At 40.5% G+C, this 20333-nt stretch overlaps 1 protein-coding gene across 1 annotated transcript in view; it reads left to right on the plus strand.

Annotated features, from left to right (window-relative positions):
* Positions 1–353: 353 nt before the first annotated feature.
* Positions 354–20333, plus strand: part of LOC127949614 (prolactin receptor) — a 28252-nt gene continuing 8272 nt past the window's right edge. The window contains exons 1-4 of the mRNA XM_052547048.1: positions 354–546; positions 14961–15058; positions 19349–19466; positions 19583–19752. Of these exons, the coding sequence (XP_052403008.1) occupies positions 539–546; positions 14961–15058; positions 19349–19466; positions 19583–19752 (394 nt within the window). The 5' untranslated portion in view covers positions 354–538. The remainder of the gene's footprint in view (positions 547–14960; positions 15059–19348; positions 19467–19582; positions 19753–20333) is intronic.

Here is a 20333-nt window from a genome sequence, read left to right on the forward strand (position 1 = left end):
GTGATATTCCCAATAAATGTACATAAATACAGTCTCTGACTAGGTGAAGATATTAGAAAAACAAAATCCGCAGAGTAAAATGTAAAGGCCTGTGTTTACATAACATATGTTAATCATATATTGTAGATTCATATATGTATGTGTGTAATGTTTTCAAAATACGTGTTCCTTTTACATATTTGAATTATTCGCATTTCCAGTAGGTTGTATTTATGTTTTTACTTTATAAGAATAGGCTATACCTCTCAGGCTGTATGAGTCAGGTGTGACAACTAGCCCCGGTGTGTTCTGCCGGTGTGAATCAGCGGATGCTCGCGCGCGTGGATCGGATGTCATCGTGCTGTCAAACAGGTCGCGTTGCATCTGCTCCACTAATGAGTCCCGCCTCGTAACATCAGCGCGGTGTGGAGAACAGACGCGTCGTGACGCGCGAGCAGGCGGAGCGACGCACACCAGATCCGCCGCTCAGACGCGAGCAACGCGCGTCCGCCGCCGCTTTAATGGTTTCTAGGCAAATCCAGAAGTATTTCCAGGATTTATGAGAAGGTAAGGCACTCTTCTCATCTGCAGGAGGATCGATGATGTGTGCGATATAAGCTGCGTATAAAAGTAATGTTTATGCTTTTTGTTTCACTTGAGTTGATGTCATTTGACACTCCGTGTTTTCATTTGATATTCAGTTGAGTGTCAGTGTGTTATTGTTGTATATAAAACAGGATACATGTTTGTCCTCGAGTTCTGTCTCCAGACGCGTTTCCATTGAGAACACATTTGATTCGGTTTAAAAGACTCTGGTCTCTGTTATTTATCTCACCTCTGAAAGTTAAAATAATTTGCGTGAAAATCAGAATATTTGTCTATTTTCGTGTGTGAACGACAATGCGCGGTGTAATCCCAAATAAATATATTATCTGGCATGTTTATCAGCACATAATACATTTATAGATGCACAAAATGAAATAAAGCACAAGGCTTGCGGTCGGTGAGCTTCGACAGAGATGTGTTCGGTAGATATCTGTCCTTATATTTGACCTGGATCTGTATATTTGTGTTTAAGCGACGCTTCAGATCTCGTGTGAAGGAGAGTAATCAATGTCTTCGAAGTTTGATCAGGAAATATAATAAAAACACTGGGGTTTATCGGTCAATTCATGTTCTGCTGTGAAGCTAATAATAGCAACAGGTTTGTTTGAGCTGAAGGGCGACAACAGGTCATTATCGGTGGCTCTGTGAAAAGTCCTCATCAATAAAGCTTCCGAAGTGTGTGTGTGTGTGTGTGTGTGTGTGTGTGGTTTTTATCACGTTATAGGGACCAAATGTCCCCATAAGGATAGTAATGCCATTAAATGTTCACGTTGTGGGAACAATCTTTAGGTCCCCATGAGGAGACAAACTTACAGAATGGAGTTTTTTGAGAATCTAAACATTGGCAGTAGTTTTCTGTGAGGGTTAGGGTTGGTGTAGGGAGATAAAGAATACAGTTAAAACAATTACGCCTGTGGAGAGTCTCTGTAAACCACAAGAGTGTGTGTGTGTGTGTGTGAATAACCTGTTGTGCTAATCGAATCTCTCTCTCTGTCGGCTCATGGCATGTTATTACGCTCCGTCCAGTTTCTTAGAAGCAACAACTGATGCACACCACACAAGCCCTGCGTGATAACACTTATCAGGAGCCAATCAGCAGCAGGAATCACACAGGACTCGATGTGTGGATCAGGACAGACACACACTGTCTGAAGCAGATACCGACAATCACCAACACACACCCTGAGCCTCACACACACACACACACACACACACACACACACATATATAATATACACACACTCAAATGCATGCATGCACATGCAGACACACATAAACGGCTCCCAGAGTTCACTGCCTGACCGGATGCTTTAAAGGGTTAGTTCACCCAATAATCAAAATTGTGTCATTAATTACTCACCCTCACGTCATTCCAAACCCATAACACCTTCCTCTTCAGAACACAAATAAGATATTTTTAATCAAATCTGAGAACTCTCTGACCCTCCATAGTACCCTTGCTCTCAATGCAGGTCAGAGAGCTCTCGGATTTCATCCAAAATATATTAATTTGTGTTCTTAAGAGGACGTTTTAATGTTGTTGTCATGTTGCTAGCATCTTTCTAATATGATTAGCATGTTGCAAAAAAAGTGGTCTAAACCACTATAAATCCAGCTAGCGAGACCATTCAAAGCAGCTAATCAGCTTAGGCTGGTTTTAGCTGTTTTTAGCTTTTCTTTAGCAATATACAGCTTAAATGCACTGTACGTCTCATTGTACAAAAGTTTTCACCCCCTCAATAAGAGCGTGTGGGATTTTTCTGAATTATTCTGTTGTTGTTTTTCTCCACCTGTCCAATATTGAAGTGATGAATCAGTGTTGGTCGACTAGTCCTCTATCCCGACCCGTATTAGTTTCCTCTAATGATTCCTCAGACACAAGGATCGCAGTGATCGAGCAGCCCTAACGATGAAGATGAATGATGAATGTGTCCTCAGGGTTATTCTAGAAGACGTTTGGTGCAGGAGACGAGTTTGGACTCGCTGCCTCCTTCTGCTCAGATATAATGGTGTGTTGTAGTTTGTTGTCTAATGAAGGAGTGGCACACAGCTCGTTTGCTTTCACATTGATTGCTTGATGATGAGGTTCAAACAGAGAGCACATAGAGACTGCTCAAACGAACTGAAAGCGAGAAGCTCCGTTAGATCAGTTTATGTCATTATGCTGGTGCTCAGAATGTGTTTAGTTTACTCCAGTGGATCCCAACTCCAACACTGACGTTAATATAACCACTCGATACACGCAGATCAGAAAACACACCAACTGAGGGGAATCAAGCCAAGCGGCACTCGATAGATTTGTCTTTCATCTTGAGGAAGTTTTATTGATGGTTTCTGAGATGAAGGAGTCTCTTACTCTGTTTCATTTGACCCAGTTCTACCGAGTGACAGATGAATGTGTGTTAAAGTGATGTGTAGAGTTAAAGAGCTGCATGACTTCACATTATACACACATGTCCTCAGTATATACTGAACCTGACTCCGTTCGTCTCCAGGTGTTAGTGAACATTACTCTCAGCAGCTGGGAATCAGTATTAATGTGAAGCTTCGGCTGATCTTCTGCTCCTTTGAGTCACTCGCTGATTGTAGATATAGAGCAGTGTGTGTGTGTGTGTGTGTGTGTGTGTGTGTGTGTGAGTGTGTATGACTCAGTTCTGCAGGGTTTGATGTGATTGACCCGTCACTGCTGGACGTCTCAACACAGCGTATGTTTCCATGGTAACAGTGAGCGACGTCTGTGATTGGTGGATCCTCTTTGGCGTTTCTTCTCTAGAGCTGCTTCTAAATGGTTTTAAGACGGTTGACTTCACACTGATGTTAAACTGAATCAAACAGACTTGATCTGAACCGTGGCACTACTGTGTTTCACTGCAGATTCTGGATTTTCATCTTGTTGTTCATCTCTGTGAAGCGGTCTGTTGTGTAGAAGTAAAGCGGCCTTGACCTGATGATCAGACATCATTTAGTGACCTCTGAACATCCTCAGAGCTGGTGGAGATCTTTCTACATTGTTATTAAATCAGTTTCTAGTCTGAGAGCGTGAATGAGATTTTTATTTCCAGGAGTTGAGCGAGTGCCGTTAACAGATGAGCTCATTAATGAAGAAAGAGTCTGTTTGTCCCCATCCGAGCCACTGTATCTGATGTCTTCGTTAACTCGTCTAATTAGAGCCGAGGTCTGTGTTGTTCAGCCGTCCGCCGGGACACTAAAGGTCAGTTTGTTTTTGTGGACGGGTCAGATCACAGTGTCCATGCGTCTCACACACTCTTCTGCTTCAGAAAGATCCAGGATTACAGAGAGCAGGTTTTTATCGGATGATGGCGAGGTGTGTGTGTGTGTGTGTGCGCGCGCGCGTGTGTGTCTCTGTGTGTGTGTGTGTCTCTGTGTGTGCGTGTGTGTGTGTGCGTGCGTGTGCGTGCGTGCGTGCGTGTGTGTGTGTGTGTGTGTGTCTCTGTGTGTGTCTCTGTGTGTGTCTCTGTGTGTGTCTCTGTGTGTGTGTGTGTGTGTGTGTCTCTGTGTGTGTGTCTGTGTCTGTGTGTGTGTGTCTCTGTGTGTGTCTCTGTGTGTGTGTGTGTGTGTGTGTGTGTGTGTGTGTCTGTGTGTGTCTCTGTGTGTGTGTGTGTGTGTGTGTGTGTGTCTCTGTGTGTGTCTCTGTGTGTGTGTGTGTGTGTGTGTGTCTCTGTGTGTGTGTCTGTGTCTGTGTGTGTGTGTGTCTCTCTCTGTGTGTGTGTGTGGTTCAGCGGTCCTCACTGACCCCGTTGGAGATGTGGATGGTCCACTGATGTGTCCACATGCCTCAGTGGTCAGTCAGATGTGTCTGAAAGCTATTGATTTTTCCTGCATGACATAAATAGCTCAAACTCTTCAGATTCAGACCTGGAAGTGATTTTATAACATGACTGCACATTAATGCTCAAAAAAAAACCATAACTATCAACATCTTAGTAGCTGTATTCAGGACAATGAATAATTTTTTAACGAATAAAGAAAATAGCTTGTGAATGTGTGGACACGGAGAAACATGCAGCGTGTCTGAATATACAATATCAGCATAAAGATTCACATTCACACTACCAGCCAAAGTTTTTAAACTGTAATTTTGTTAATGGTTTTTAAGGATTTGTACTCTGCTGTGTTCAACACTGATAATAATCAGAAATGTTTCTTGAGCAGTAAATCATCATATTATTCTGATTTCTGAAGATCATGTGACACTGAAGACTGGAGGAATGATGCTGAAAATACAGCGGAGCATCACAGAAATACATTACACTTTAACACAGATTCACACAGAAAACAGATGTTAAACAGTAATAATATTTCACAATATTAATATTTTTGCTGTATTTCGCATCAAATAAATGCAGCTTGGTGAACAGAAGAGACTTCTTTAAAACACATTAAAAATCTCTCTGACCTGTAGTGTAAATGTTCAGCTTTCGAGACAGACTGATGTGTTTAAAGTCAGAGATTCGTTATAAACACAATAAAACCAGTCGAATTGAACATGGAGCTCTTTGTACACTCAGACGACTCTGTTCTGGGAGATTTATAGAGACGCATCACAGTAACGTGTTCTGCTGTGTGTGCCGTGATGATGACGGTGAAGAGTTTTTAGAGCTGGAAGTGTCTATTATGAAGCTGTTTAGTTGAGTCAATCTGGTCTGACGGGTTTGAGTTTCGTGCACCGGCACCGGATGTCATATGATACGCTGTAAGTATCTGAGTTTTGCCATTGTCTGCCTGTGAAGCCTGTGAACACACACACACACACACACACGCACGCTTCACACGGTACTGTAAGACTTGTGCGACCGACCAAAGCCAATATTTGACCCTTCAGAGAGCCGTTACCAGCGGTGGGTGTTTGCTCTGGTCTTCAGCGTTAGGAGAGGTTTACTGTGTTTTCTGATTACATTTTCTAAACTTTGCCTCTTGTCTTCTAAACTTTACACACAAATACAACAATTACACACAGAATGATCTTGCAAAACGAAGCACTGCATTTAAACCCATCACAAACACATCTCAAAAGCAAACAATTTTCCCGTAATATTAATTCCTGTTCGTTCTGTGTGTGTTACTTAGAGGATTGTGTTTTGTTTTGTTGTTTTCTGAAACTGAAGACCGAGTCGAAGTCTGTGAATTGTTTTAGATCTGGTGTGTGTTTCTGCTGTTTGAGAAACGGTGTGACACGGAGAGATTCAGTGTTTGAGCAGATGAAGAAGATGTGAAGTTTAATAAGCATCATATTAAAGGATGAACAGGTAGAGATCTGAATCGTCCGTCTGAATCAATCCTGGTTTCTACAGATGCGTTTGAAGTGGATCGAGCTCTTTTCTGCACTACTTTCTACTTCATTTCCTAATCTAGCTTTCTAATAAACCTGGCTTTATATTTCCTGGAAATCGCTGGCTCTGTGATGAATAGCTGCGTTCGTAAGTACATTAATGTAAGTTTATTAAGGTATAATAAGTGCTTGGAAATGGACGCTGTTATGCCGTCTGTTATAAATGTGTTTCTGGATCTCAATTAAACATAAAACACTTGACTCTTGCTCTGCTTGAGATTAAAGTATGTTCATTTCATCCTATCTTTGGCTAATATTAGTTTACTAGTCACATTATGACAGAATCAGTTCATACATATCGTTAAAGAAAGATATTCAAATTCATCTTATCAAACCTGAATCACAGAAAGATAACAGATGATTACAAGGACTTTACTCTGAGATATATTTAACTGATTTAATATCAGCCTTCTATTAATGTTAAATGCCTTAAATATTACTCTGTTCTCGCCTTGAAGGTAAGCCTGAAGCCAATGTGACATTAAAAAAATATATTTTTCATACAGGAGGTTGTCCTTAAATGCGTGGCTCTTTAAACATCGAGCTGATGCTCCAGAAAGCTCGTGTGTGTTTTCTAGTGTTTAGTAATCGCCTTTGAGAACATGCTTGAGAGCCAAAGAGGAGACAAACACATCATTATTTCTCTTTTATCCTTCTCTCTCCGCTCCGTGAGTCTTGAGCCTGGAGCAGGAGACCGACAGATTCAATTATTCACTCTTGTGTTTTTAGTTTCTCCCAGTCAGTCTGTGTGAATCTGATGAACTGAGAGCGTCACGTCCAGCTCACGTTAAACCCCAAAGCTAGAAAATGACAGATTAAGTGTTGCTTAATGAGAATTAATCGTGTTTGCAAGAGCATTAGGCTATTTGCATTGTGAGATTTATTGTTGACAACTAAACACTCACATTCTTATCATTGAAATGTGCAAAAAATAATGACTACATTTAAATTAATTAGTTAAATATTTACACTGCATGGTATTTTTGTTGTGCTGCCTGTATTTCAGTTATTAATATAAAAACATTTAGAGACATTACAGTAATGAGACAATGTCACAAAATTGGCTTCATGATCATTACACAGAATGTCATAAAATTTTATTATATGAATTTTCTGACCAAAGTCCTGTTTGTTCATGAGATTCTCTTGTATAAATAGTGATATTTTGTGCTGCGCTTTAATTGTTGAGTCTCTGATGCTTCGTGCCATCAGTGTTTTGTTGCTGCTGTTTTGTTCATACACGTTAAATATCAGCCGCTTATAAAAGGATGTAAATATGAAGTGCAGTGCAGCATCGAGATGTTTTCCTGAGATTCTCAGCTTGTGATTGGCCGGTGTGGCAGCAGGAGGTTTGGTCGTGAAGCAGCAGATTCTTGTGTCAGATGTTGCCCCAGTGACCCAAAGCTCAAAGACAATTAGGTGCAAAGTAGATCAGAAGCGGCTTTAGTGCTCGCATGCAGCGTAACCTGAGTCAGCATCAAGCACATCCAGAGACTTCTCTCATTTACACACATATATACACACACACACACACACAGAGACACACACACAAACACACACTCGCGCATACACTCACACAGTCACACGCACATACGCACACACACATACTTACTCACCTGCGCACACACTCAAACACACAGACACACACAAATATGTCATAAATATTTCCTAACCTTTGCCCTAATTGATATATATATATATATATTTTGGCCACATGCATGCATCGGCGGCACTTCTGTCCTCACACTCCACATGTTTGAGCTGTTGGACATGCATTCATAGTTTACGGCAGCAGAGAGAGCCTATTATCAAACCATGTTACTTAGTGAAAGTAATTTTCATTTATATTTAGATTTAGAAACATTTACATAAGAGGAACTAAAGCAGATCTTCACAGAGCCAGTGATATTCATAATATACAATGCCAGGTTTATTAGACCATTAGATTAGGACTCCACCCACTGACAGACTCCACCCACTCTCTAACCTCTACTGACTGACTCCACCCACTCTCTAACTCCCCACTGACTGACTCCACCCACCCGCTGACCTATCCACTGACTGACTCCACCCACTCTCTAACCTCCCCACTGACTGACTCCACCCACTCTAACCGTCCAACTGACTCCACCCACTTGCTACCTGCCCACTGACTGACTCCACCCATTCTCTTACGTGCCCACTGACTGACTCCACCCACTCTCTAACTCCCCACTGACTGACTCCACCCACCCGCTGACCTATCCACTGACTGACTCCACCCACTCTCTAACCTCCCCACTGACTGACTCCACCCACTCTAACCGTCCAACTGACTCCACCCACTTGCTACCTGCCCACTGACTGACTCCACCCATTCTCTTACGTGCACACTGACTGACTCCACCCACTCTCTAACATGCACACTGACTGACTCCACCCACTTGCTACCTGCCCACAGACTGACTCCTCCCATTCTCTAACCTTCCAACTTACTCCACCCACTTGCTACCTGCCCACTGACTGACTCCACCCACTATCTAATCTTCCCACTGACTCCACCCACTATCTAATCTTCCCACTGACTCCACCCACTCACTACCTGCCCACTCTACTGTCCAGTTGCTGTTCAGTATTTTCCCTGCAGTACTGCTAATACTTCACTTCTGTTTACAGTCTGCGTGAACAGCATCTTTCTCTGTTTGCAGATGCTACAGTACGTGTTGCTGTTTGTGTTTGCTGTAAACACGATCTAGCACTATTTAAACCTTTCCTATGCTCAGTGTAATTAGCCACTGGCCAAGTGTAAAGAAGTAGATTCAGCTCAGATATCTAACCGCAGTGCAAACGTCTGAAAAGAAGCTGTCGTCTGAGTGTGAGACATGTTTGTTTTTTGTTATTATGACCCTCAGCAGCAAAAGCAGCTTATTTAGCAGCTAATTAAAGGAGTGTGTCATCACTCGACTCTATTCCTCCATCTGCCTGTTGGCTGAAGTGACCTGATAAAGGTGGTCAGTGAGTGTGTGCGGCCAGATCTGGACATCAGATTAGTGTCAATCATCTGCCGTCTGCATTCCCAAAATGGGAATATAAATATAGATGGGACAAGATGGGATGAAAATAAATAATTAATGCAGAAATCATCATTAAAAATACAGGTGAAAATCAATATCTAAAAAATTCTTCATGTTTCCAATGGTATGTTGAGCCGTATCTCTACAGATTGTTCTTGGAATGGACAGAAATCTCTTTGATTTGTGAGTTCATTATTTGAAATATGAATTTCACGTATTAACGGCATTCATTGATTATCAGCCGATGCTAATGGAGTGATTGAGTTAGTAGAGTCAGTACTAGTTTGTAGTAGTGTCCCTGGATTGATGGGAGAATAAAGATTATCCGTCATGTTGGTTTAATCCGGTGACAATAGCGGTGGGTGGTAAATCTCTGCTCATTCTTGCTGTTCTTTTTAAGCTCTTAAGCTCCTCCAGATATTGGACAAGCTTTAGCCGAATGCATGTGGGAGCTTCAGAAAAGGCGTTCTTTCCCTTCTGAAGCTCTTTGTGTTCGTGTGTTTGGGGTCACTGAGCAGGTCTGAGTTCATACAGATAATGACTAGCGTGCGCTGAGAGAGCATCAGCAATCCCATCATGCCCCACCAGACGTCCACATACATGACCACGGATCACCGCTTCTTCCAGCACAATCACGGCTTCATTTAAAGATGATTTTATAACGTTACTGTTCTTTTGTTTAACATTATTAGATGAATCTTTGGTCTTTCGAGGAAACGGTGTAGGGATTAATTATGCGATTACAGTCGCTGACTGAATATTTAATGCAATAAACTTTCTGAGATCTGATGGGATTGAAAGGATCTTTAATTAAAGCAGACAAATGACTCTCTTCATTAATGTGTCTGCTTTTATTGTCAAGTCACCGTTATTTATATAGCACTTTTTACAATACAGGTTGTGTCAAAGCAGCTTTACAGTATTAAACAGGACATTGTGATTAGCAATGTTTCCATCCAGTGCGTTAAACTTCCTGATTAACTTGTGCTTAACGTCAAGAAGAAATGTGTAATTTGCTGCAGTAGGACTGTACAGTATATAATAATTTGTTTTAAACAAGAAATAACAAGCTTCAGAGTGTGCAGACAAAATGTGGTCATGTTTCTTATTTTCTGAGCATGCTGTTTGGGAATGCCATTTAATTATAATTATAATGAAACACTTTGACAAGACTTTGCTCCAGCATTTCAGATGCAGTGCAATGAGATCGGTCATTTTTTGTAATTTTTTGATGCTATATGCACAAAAATAGGTGGATGGAAACAGCTATTATTGATTTATCATCTTCACACATCTGTTATTTGGGAAGATGGATCTTTTTCTAGGTTTACCTTTGAGATTTGTGTTCTATATCTGCTAAATTACATAGTGGTGTGCCACAGGGGTCTATACTTGTGCCTATTTTAATTTCATTATTTATGGGCCCCTTGGTAAATATAATAATATGTACAAAAAAGTTGGGACACTGTACAATTTGTGAATAAAAATAGAATGCAGGAATGCGGAAGTTTCAAATGTCAATATTTTATTCAAAACACAACATAGATGACGTATCAAATGTTTAAACTGAGAAAATGTATAATTTTAAGGGAAAAATAAGTTGATTTTAAATTTCATGGCATCAACACATCTCAAAAAAGTTGGGACAAGGCCATGTTTACCGCTGTGTGGCATCCGCTCTTCTTTTTCTAACAGTCTGCAAACGTCTGGGGCCTGAGGAGACAAGCTGCTCCAGTTTAGGAATAGGAAAGTTGTCCCATTCTTGTCTAATACAGGCTTCTAGTTGCTCAGCTGTCTTAGGTCTTCTTTGTCACATCTTCCTCTTTATGATGCTCCAGATGTTTTCTATGGGTGAAAGATCTGGACTGCAGGCTGGTCATTTCAGACCCGGATCCTTCTTCTACACGGTCATGATGCTGTAATTGATGCAGTGTGTGGTCTGGGATTCTTCCCTGAAAGAGACGAGGTCTGGACGGGAGCATATGTTGTTCTAGAGCTTGGATATACCTGAGATTTACTAGTGTTGTGAAGGCTGCCTTTTATCAACTGAGGATTATTTCTAAACTGAAATTCTCTCTTTTAAGGACCTGCAGTCTATTATTCATCCCTTTGTATCATCACGCATCGATTACTGTAATTATTGTGTTTCACGGGGTCAGTTATCTCGTCTTCAGTCTTGGTTTCTTTAAACTGCTTTAAATTTTAGAATTGAATTTAAGATTTTGTTGATGGTTTTTAAAGTGTTGAATGGCATTGCCCCAAAATATATTGTAGACCTTTTTGATTCCTTATTAAAATACAAGAAACATTAGATCTTCTAGATGTTCCTAAAATGATATTAAAATCAAAGGGTGATAGGGCTTTCTCAGAGATTATGGAACCCTTTTCCAAAAGCATATTAAATCTTCTCCATCTGTGGATGCGTTTAAGTCTTAAGCTTTTTTAGTGGGATCAGGTTTTACAGTTTAATTTTCGTGTGTGTGACTGTATGTATTGATGCTGGAAAGCACTTTGGTCAATGTCACTTGTTTTAATTGTGCTCTAGAAATCAGATGTATTGTATAATTTAAGTATTGTGTTGTACTGCGTTGTTAGCTAATGGGCAAATATAGTTATTGTAGGCTGTGCTGGAGGTTTTCTGAAAGCACACCAGTCGTTTAACGCTGTTTAATGTCAGGAAGGTCAGAGAGAAGATTCCCTCCTGTTTAAATGATCTGTATCAGTGAAGAGTGTTTGTGTTGGTCTGAGTTTAATGTGGTTCAGAGAGACTTCAGGCGACGGATGTCCTGTGATCAGTCTCATGACTCTCACCATCAGAGGAGACGCGTGTGTGTGTGTGTGTGTGTGTATCTGCTTCATAAACTGACTCTTTATTCTTCATGACTTTAATGTCATTGGCGTACGATCACGAGGACGTGACTGATGTGAATGAAAGCCTGCATGTTTGTGCACAACACATCTGTTTTTTATTCAGATTTTGAGCATTCATGTCCTCTCCCTCAAGCTCTTCCAAACCTGACTGACTTCATAGATGTTCAGGATTTCCCCACAGTGTCTTTGTGTGTGCACGCAGTCCAAGTCAGTGATGTTGTTCACTTCCTAACGTTCTCCAGAACATCTTCAAGTCAGGCAGGGTTTAAGGACATGAGGGCGCTGTTCAAAGTGCTTTATTTTCAGTCGTGTGTGATTTCACATCCAGCAAACAGTCTTTGATTGAAGTTATGCGTTCAAAGTCTTCTCTCAAGAGGGTTAGGGTTATTTAAAGACAAATATTGAGTCTGTGAGGTGAAGGTTCCAGTATTTCCAGTTCACCTCAGCCCTTGTCAAAAGATCATAGGCTTTGCACATATACTGTATGTCTCTGAAATTGCATGCGTGTAAAATGAGTTGACATTCGACACATCATCATGTTGACACTGTGCATGTGAAGACTTACTTTAGATTAGATTGTAATATAGAAACATGCAACATAGAAATACCACAATATTAACTTCTTATTATTGAACTGTTAATGAATATCACATATGCAACTGGTCAGTGTTCAAGAAATGCTGGGAAATCACTTCAGGTAACCCTACATTAGTGATTACTGATAGACTTGGTCTTAAAACACGTCTCCCTCTGACTCTAAAGATGCTTCACCTAACAACTGTCTGCTTCAAGGACCTTGAGAGAAATGTAGTGGAGTGAAAAGTACAGTATCTTTCAGTGTTGTAGTCGAGACCAGCTCATTCGAGTCCGAGTCCAGATCGAGTCCAGAGATGGTCGAGTCCGAGTCAAGACCGAGTTCAGAAAGGGTCGAGTCCGAGTCAAGACCGAGTTCAGAAAGGGTCGAGTCTGAGTCAAGACCGAGACCAGAGAGATTGGGTCTGAGACAAGACCTAAAGAAATCTTCAAGAGTATGTCAAATGTATGATGGAAACAATAAAGGGTAAAAGGGCCACATAGTATGTGGTGTAAAGGTAATTTTATTAGAATTATGAATTGTTACTTGTCAATATTAAGTGCTTATTTTCACATAACATTGTTGTACCTCTATACACATCCATATAACCTTTCTAGTACACATAATATTACTGTACGACTCTATATTGTAATTCTACATAACACTTCTAGTACAAGTAACATAACTGTACCACTATACCTGTAAATGTTCAACTGTAACAGCTTTTACATAACTTTTAACCCTGAAGCTTAACTAATGACTGCTAATATCCTGAAAATGTCTTGGATTATGTGCACTTTAGATGTTGTGAAGATTACAGATGGGCATAATTACTTTTCAAAAAAATAAGTGAGGAGACCATCCTGCTACCCAACCAAGCACGATGTGGTCTCATGATCAATCCACCCCAACTAAAAACACTATCTACTGGTGCAGAGGAAGCGGGGACTGACAACAGTTACCATTTCATCACTTTCTGTAACAGCAACGGATAATCTAATGCTAATTTCACTGGATGGTGCGTTTTAATGCAGGGTAAAATACACACTAGTCGAAGTTTTTTTTAGTTACGGAGGGCATACACACAAGAGCCGACTGACTGTCCAGGAAAATTTCATGCAAAAGTGTGTATGTGCCAGGGGAAGAAAGCTGGTTGAAATGCCATATAAGTTCAATGCCTTCTGTCAGACATTTTTTTTGGGGGAGATGTTTAGTGTTGAGACAGTCAGTCTGTGTCTGTATTCATTATATAATTTAATTAAACAATATTTGTTTTTTTCTGTGACCATTTTGTCCTACTTTGTAAAAATAACACAGTTGAGAGAAATAATGTAGGAATGTGGCTTTCTGGAAAGCGGGATCACTACAGGAGGATGGCAGGAGGGTAACTTAGGCCGGTGACACACTGGCTGCGTGGCGTCTCTGCTGCGTGCTAGAAGCGTGGTGGCTGCTTCGCGTTTTCTGTGTCTTACACACCAGAAGCGTGTCTGACGCGGCGCTGGCGCGCTGCTTCTGCTATAGGTGACATAGAGAGAGGCCGCCGAAAAACCAGGCTCTTGCAAAATAGAGTATGTTTGACAGGTGCAATATTTGAAAATCGATAATTATTTATTTATTTTTTTAAATTACATTTATATCAGAATTTATGCCAACCTATAGACTTTAAAATATCAAAATGTCATGAATTAATATGTATTTGTGTACATAATGACACAAGTGACATATAAACATATTTTCCTAGTTTATTTTGCCTGGAAACGCTTCCAACACGCGCGTGTTCGCGTGAAAATAGGCGTCGGTTCTATTTCTAGCATGCACGCATTTTCCGCGCGGCTCGAGCTGCGCCTGGGATGCGCGTCTCACGCAGGCAGTCTGCAAGCTCTAACCTGTTAACATGGGAGCCAAATTAAAAACAGACACGCCTCGCAGCTGAGATGCTTGCGCCATGCATCCAGTGTGTCGCTGGCCTAACGTCTAAAGAAAATCACCAGTCATTGGATGTATCAATCATACATCAATTTAAAGAAACATTAACATACAGTAATAATCATGAAATATTTTGATTGGGACTCGAGTGGACTCGGGCATAAGTCCGATTCCTAAAATGTTCGAGTCCGAGTCAATACCGAGTCAAAATGCACACGAGTCCATGACAAGACCGAGACCATTAAAATACGGTCTCGAGACCGAGTCCAAGACCGAGTCCGAGTCTCGAGTACTCAACACTGGTATCTTTCTTTCAAATGTTGTGAAGATAAAGTCATAAGTTTACAGATACTCAAGTAAAGAACAGATACTCAAAAAGTGTACTTTAATATTAAACTGGAGTAGATGCACTCCGCTGCTGTCCTCCTCTGCATGTACAGTATAGCGTATAATCTTGCTCTTCTAACGCACTTTGGTCAGTCTAGTGGCTGCTGTAAATGAACTATACAAATAAAATTATCTTGAAAAGCACTGAAAGTAAATGTGAACTGAGCAGTTGTAACCTGCAGCTGAAGTGTGTGTGTGTGTGTGTGTGTTGCAGACGCGTGATGCTGTGTGTTCTGCTCCTGACGCTCCTCTGGACGCTGGTCACCGCAGCGCTGCAGCCGTCCACACACACGGCCTCGGTTCTGCAGGACGGTGAGTGAAGATCAATACACTAAACACACCATCGATGGGATCAATACTGCTAGATATGAGTTATCTGAGACACACACGACCTGCAAGAGCGACGACTTCTTTATATTGAGCCTCTCTTACATTATTAGTGAAGATACAAATCAGATCAAGTCACCATTATTGATACAGTGCTTTATAACAGTGCAGATTGTGTCGAAGCAGCTTTACAGTATGAACCGGGAAACACTGTGCCGTTCTCGGAGACTGCAGATTCATCCTAGGATACAGTCAGACCAACATTAATTCAGACACCTTCAGCATTTCTCACATTATCACAGTTTATTCACTATAGTTCATGGTATATGTTTGGTCCCAAATCTTATTAATTTTACTGGTAGTCCACTAGACACTTTAGAATAGGGAACACTTATTCACTATTATCTACGACTTTTCTCTCAATACATTCCTAATTTGCTGCTTATCAATAGTTAGTGCTGTAGTTTATTAAGTTTAAGTATTGGGTAGGATTAGCAGTGTAGATTAAAGCATTAATATGTGCTTAATTACTATTAATAAATGGCTTATATTCTAGTAATATGCATGTTAACAAGCAAGAAGCTAAGAGACCCTAAAATAAAGTGTTACCATATCAAAAGTTATATCTGGTGTCTGAATCAGTTCTGGTTTGACTGTAGCTATATAAACAGAAGAATCAGAAACGTGCAGCTAATGCGACGACACGAGAGAGAATCTAGTTCAAACAGATCTAATTAGTCTCCATAACACACACGTCTTCAGCCGCGGAGGAAATCCTGGATAATGAGGCCAGTCTGTGCAGTTACATAAGAATTCCGGCGGTATTCCCAGCAGCAGTCCTTCAGTGTGATTCTGTTGTACATTTCCCATCATTCCCAGTGTTTCTGAGTCAGCGCTGGATTCTCTCTCCTCAGAGTGTGTCTGTCTTCACCAGATGCTGAATCTCTATATTACTGCTCTTTAAATCTGCAGTATGATGGAGTACTCTATAAATCACAATCTGAGTCCGTGTGTCGTGAGTTCACTCCGTTTACAGCAGTTTGTTCAGATGTTGTGAGTGTGTTTTATACATGTGTGTGTTCTGCTGATGTGGAGAACTCACTGTAGGCAGCAGTGTATCTTAAATAAATCATTTTTACACGAGCCGTCGATCTTGAATTATACATTCTGATGTGCACGAGGCAGAAAACCCGAGTGGTGTTCCAGACGAGCGCCGATGGGAAGAGACACTGTTAATTAGTTCAGACAGTTCAGACGGTTAGTTAGAGATGTGTCCCTGAGATTGGGTCTAATGAGTGTTTCCAGCGGCAGGACTGTGTTCTCAGGTGTTTGTTTTTTAAGAGGAAAGGCTGGTTTTTCCAGTTTGGGATCGAGTGGAATGGTGAAGAAATGCAAACTGAATCTGAAGGAACGCATCAGAGTTGATTTAGATCTCGTTATCGTCTGGAGGATCGTGTTTGTCGTGGATCTCGTTTGTAATGGAATTTAAATGACTAAGCAATTATTGAATCCATTGAATGAGTATATAAATGGGTATAAAGATAATTATAAATGATTTTATAATAAATGGATTAATAAAAACAATATAATATATTATTATAAATGAATATAGTAAAGGAGGTAAAACATCACACTGTTGATGCTCCTCACTAAAATATGGAAATAACTGTTACTGTAGCTCCTGATCTAACGGAAAAAGCTGCTGTTCTTTCTTCTGTCTTGTTTTCCATTTGTCAATGTCTAATTTATAAATCAAGACACATTTACTGGAGAAACTATATCTGTCAGTGTGGAATGAAAACTGGTTTTCCCTTTGAATTACGTAGATTTTTCTAAACCCACTGCCAGATATTTGTTCTTCTATGAGGATTGCTTACCAGAGGGGGTGTGTGTGTGTGTGTGTGTGTGTGTGTGTGTGTGTGCGTGTGTGTGCATGCGTGTGCGTGTGTGTGTGTGCGTGCGTGTGTGTGTGTGTGTGTCAGTGTTCATGTTCAGTCTTGCTTGTTTTTTAATTCAGCCTGAACTGAGATTTATATTATGAGTTGTTGCTTTTGCATTATGTACTCAGTATTTTGATGTTTTGGATTACCTTCTTTAATAACTCGATGTAAAATCTGAGCGATCTAAAATCAGCAGTCAGGCCGCCTCTCGAGTGATTCTGTATGAACTCTACAAACTCTGCTGAACTTTTAAGCCAGTTTAAACCACTCATTGCTGTGTTTATTACTCGCTCACAACGCACTCTCTGTGTCTGTGTTTAGTAGGAATGCGTAGCGGCTAAATCAGATTAGCATAGTTGCTAGCATTAGCCCACATGTCGTAATCTCAAACGGGCAGAGAATCCTGCATAATGGAGTGTTTTGTGTTTTAGATTTGCTCTCAGCAAATAAACTTGCAGCTATATACAGTAATAAGCGAGTGTGTATCCGTCGATGAGCACGCGCTCCATCTGATTAGAGCAGTGGATCTTTTGGTGTTTCATGTTCAGGGAGAATATTTGAATGTGACTGTCAATCAAACGCACATTCAGATCTGCTCCGCCCACTTCCAGCGTCCAATAGCATGAAGGCAAGCAGGATGTGTATTCTGTGTTACACTAATGATTGACTCGCTCCATTGGATCACTGGATTGACCAGTCAACAACACAACTGATTTTTAATTATCTTCATTGGACACAATATGTTGTTCTTCCTCATAAAGTTTTATGTTCACATTTGATGTTGCAGTAAAAAATTACAACACCTGCTATAAAAATCTTATCTGCTTCCAGTAGAGCAAACAATCAACCCATAGAGCTTGGTTTATTGCAGACAAGATCCAGGCCAACACTTGAGGGTGATCCTGAGCAAATAGTCCATTTACATTAGAGGGATAGTTCACCCAAAAACGAATCCCCCTCAAGCCATCCTAGATGTAGATGACTTTCTTCTTCCAGACAAATACAATAGGAGTTATATTTAAAAACATCTTGGCTCTTCCAAGCTTAAGTGATGTGCTTGTGTTAGAAAAATATGCATATTTACAATGTAAAAAAATATAATCGCTAGCTGTCAAAGGCATTTAAGAGAAAGAGGCTTTCCAAATATATGTTTTTAATATTTCTTTATTTGTTTGTTTATTTGAGAGGGATAATACACTAGGCATTGTTACTCACAGACAAACGATGCTGTGTACATAGGGCCGTGGAGCCCAACCCTGTTGAAACTGAGCTCTGCAGGTAGGTAGGGTTGGGCACCACTGACATACTGCATATAGCATGAAGCTAGTTTGCAGGCCACGTCTCTTACTAGGCTTTTATATAAAATAATTTGTTTGTATAATGACATTACAGGCTTTACAACTAATTGGGAAGTCTGGCCCCAAATTATCGCACAACATATATGAGAATATCAAAGCATGCATACACATTTGAGCTGCTTTCAGAGATATACATGGTCTTATCATACGAAAACAGTTTAAATTTGTATTTTTATTAAAAGTCTTAGATATATTCTTAATATGGGCATCAAACTCAAGCTTAGAGTCTAATATGACACCTAAATATTTACATTCCCTCACTTCCTTGATTTCCTTTTGGTCAGTTATATTTAAAATACATCCAGTGCTTTGTTCTTTAAAGAGAAATGCATGAAAAAATGGCTTTGTTATAATTTAAAGATAAACAGTTGTCCTGCAGCCGTTTGGAAACACCTGGTTAACATTTCTGCAGCCAGATGAGAGGTTTCTTCTATTACATAAATAATTGACAACCAACCTCCTTGCAACCTTCAGGTAAATCATTTATATGGAAACAAAAAAGCAACGGACCCAAAATTGAACCTTGTGGTACGCCAGATTTGCGTAGTGTAAGCTCTTTCCCTCAAGTCAAGTCACTTATTTTTCTATAGTGCTTTACACACTACAGATTGTGTCAAAACAGCTTTACAGTGTTAAACAGGGAAACAGTCGATAATGCAAACAAAATTCGATTCTGCTGTAAAGGAGCTCTAAAAAGAGCACACTAGCAAACAGTCAGGTTTCCAGTTAAAGTCAGTTCATCGGTGATTCGGCGATGTCATCATCAGCTCAGATTCGTTCAAATAGTATCTGTGCAATCAAGTCAACAATAAATCTGCAGCATGCACTTATAATAATCAGAACAACATAGTAAATGGCTGTGGATCCTAATACAGTAATCTTTAAAGCTGAATGTGCCTTGACTTAAAAAATTAAAGGTTTTAGAATGTACTCTGTCAATAAACATCTTCATGAAGTCAGTGTTTCTTACATTGCAGATGGAACAAGGCCGTATATTTACCACTGCCGCTCTCCTAACATGGAGATCTTCACCTGCTGGTGGCGTCCGGTCGCGAATCAAGACAACGTCACCTACACGCTCCAGTACACCACGGGGTGAGACATGAGTGAAACACACTCCACAGAAACAACACTGATCGAGTATACTTGTAGAGTGTAAACGCTGCTGGTGATCAGATGATGAAATGAACAGTGGTGGTGTCGCCCCACAGAGAGAGCGCTCCTCAGGAGTGTCCTGATTACGTGAGCGGCGGCATCAACAGCTGCTTCTTCGACACCAAACACACTCAGATCTGGGAGATCTACTGCATGAACGTGACGGCGCACACACGCTCCGGACACATCTCCTCACACAAGCACTGCCTGGACGTGGCTGATATAGGTGATGCATTACACTGAAGACACAGCTGACATAGGAAATATTAGTATTAGTATCTTCTGACTGCAGTTCTCCAGTTTCATCCAATGAGCTCTGCACAGACTTTTATTTATCTTTCTCAACCAAGCCTACATGGAATTGTTTTTTACTGATATTCTGCTTCTTCTAAGTAACTTTGCTACATGTCTGCTACGGATGTAACAATCTCAGTTCTCAGAATGTTCTGCTAAAAATTAGAATAAACATGAGCTGTATTTAATCTAAATTAGATTGTATCATTTCTGAATTTTGAAGCAAAAACAAAATGGTTTGACTTAAAAATATCTGCATGAAACATGGGACGAGCTGATCGAGACGCAGATTCACTCTCTGCCAGCTGATGGCGCTTAAAGCCTTTCCTGGGTTTCTGCTGTAAACATAACAGCTCAGCCCTTTTTTTCACAGTGCTACACATATGCATTTAATATGTAATAAACAGAGGCTAGATGAAAAGAAAAAAATAGCATCTAAACTCTTCTAAAGACCAAGTTCCCCTCAGACATGCATTCATATAAACTCCTACCCCTAAATGAATCTTGATTTGT

Source organism: Carassius gibelio, chromosome B1, assembly GCF_023724105.1.
Source record: "Carassius gibelio isolate Cgi1373 ecotype wild population from Czech Republic chromosome B1, carGib1.2-hapl.c, whole genome shotgun sequence".
In the NCBI taxonomy this organism is placed as follows: domain Eukaryota; kingdom Metazoa; phylum Chordata; class Actinopteri; order Cypriniformes; family Cyprinidae; genus Carassius; species Carassius gibelio.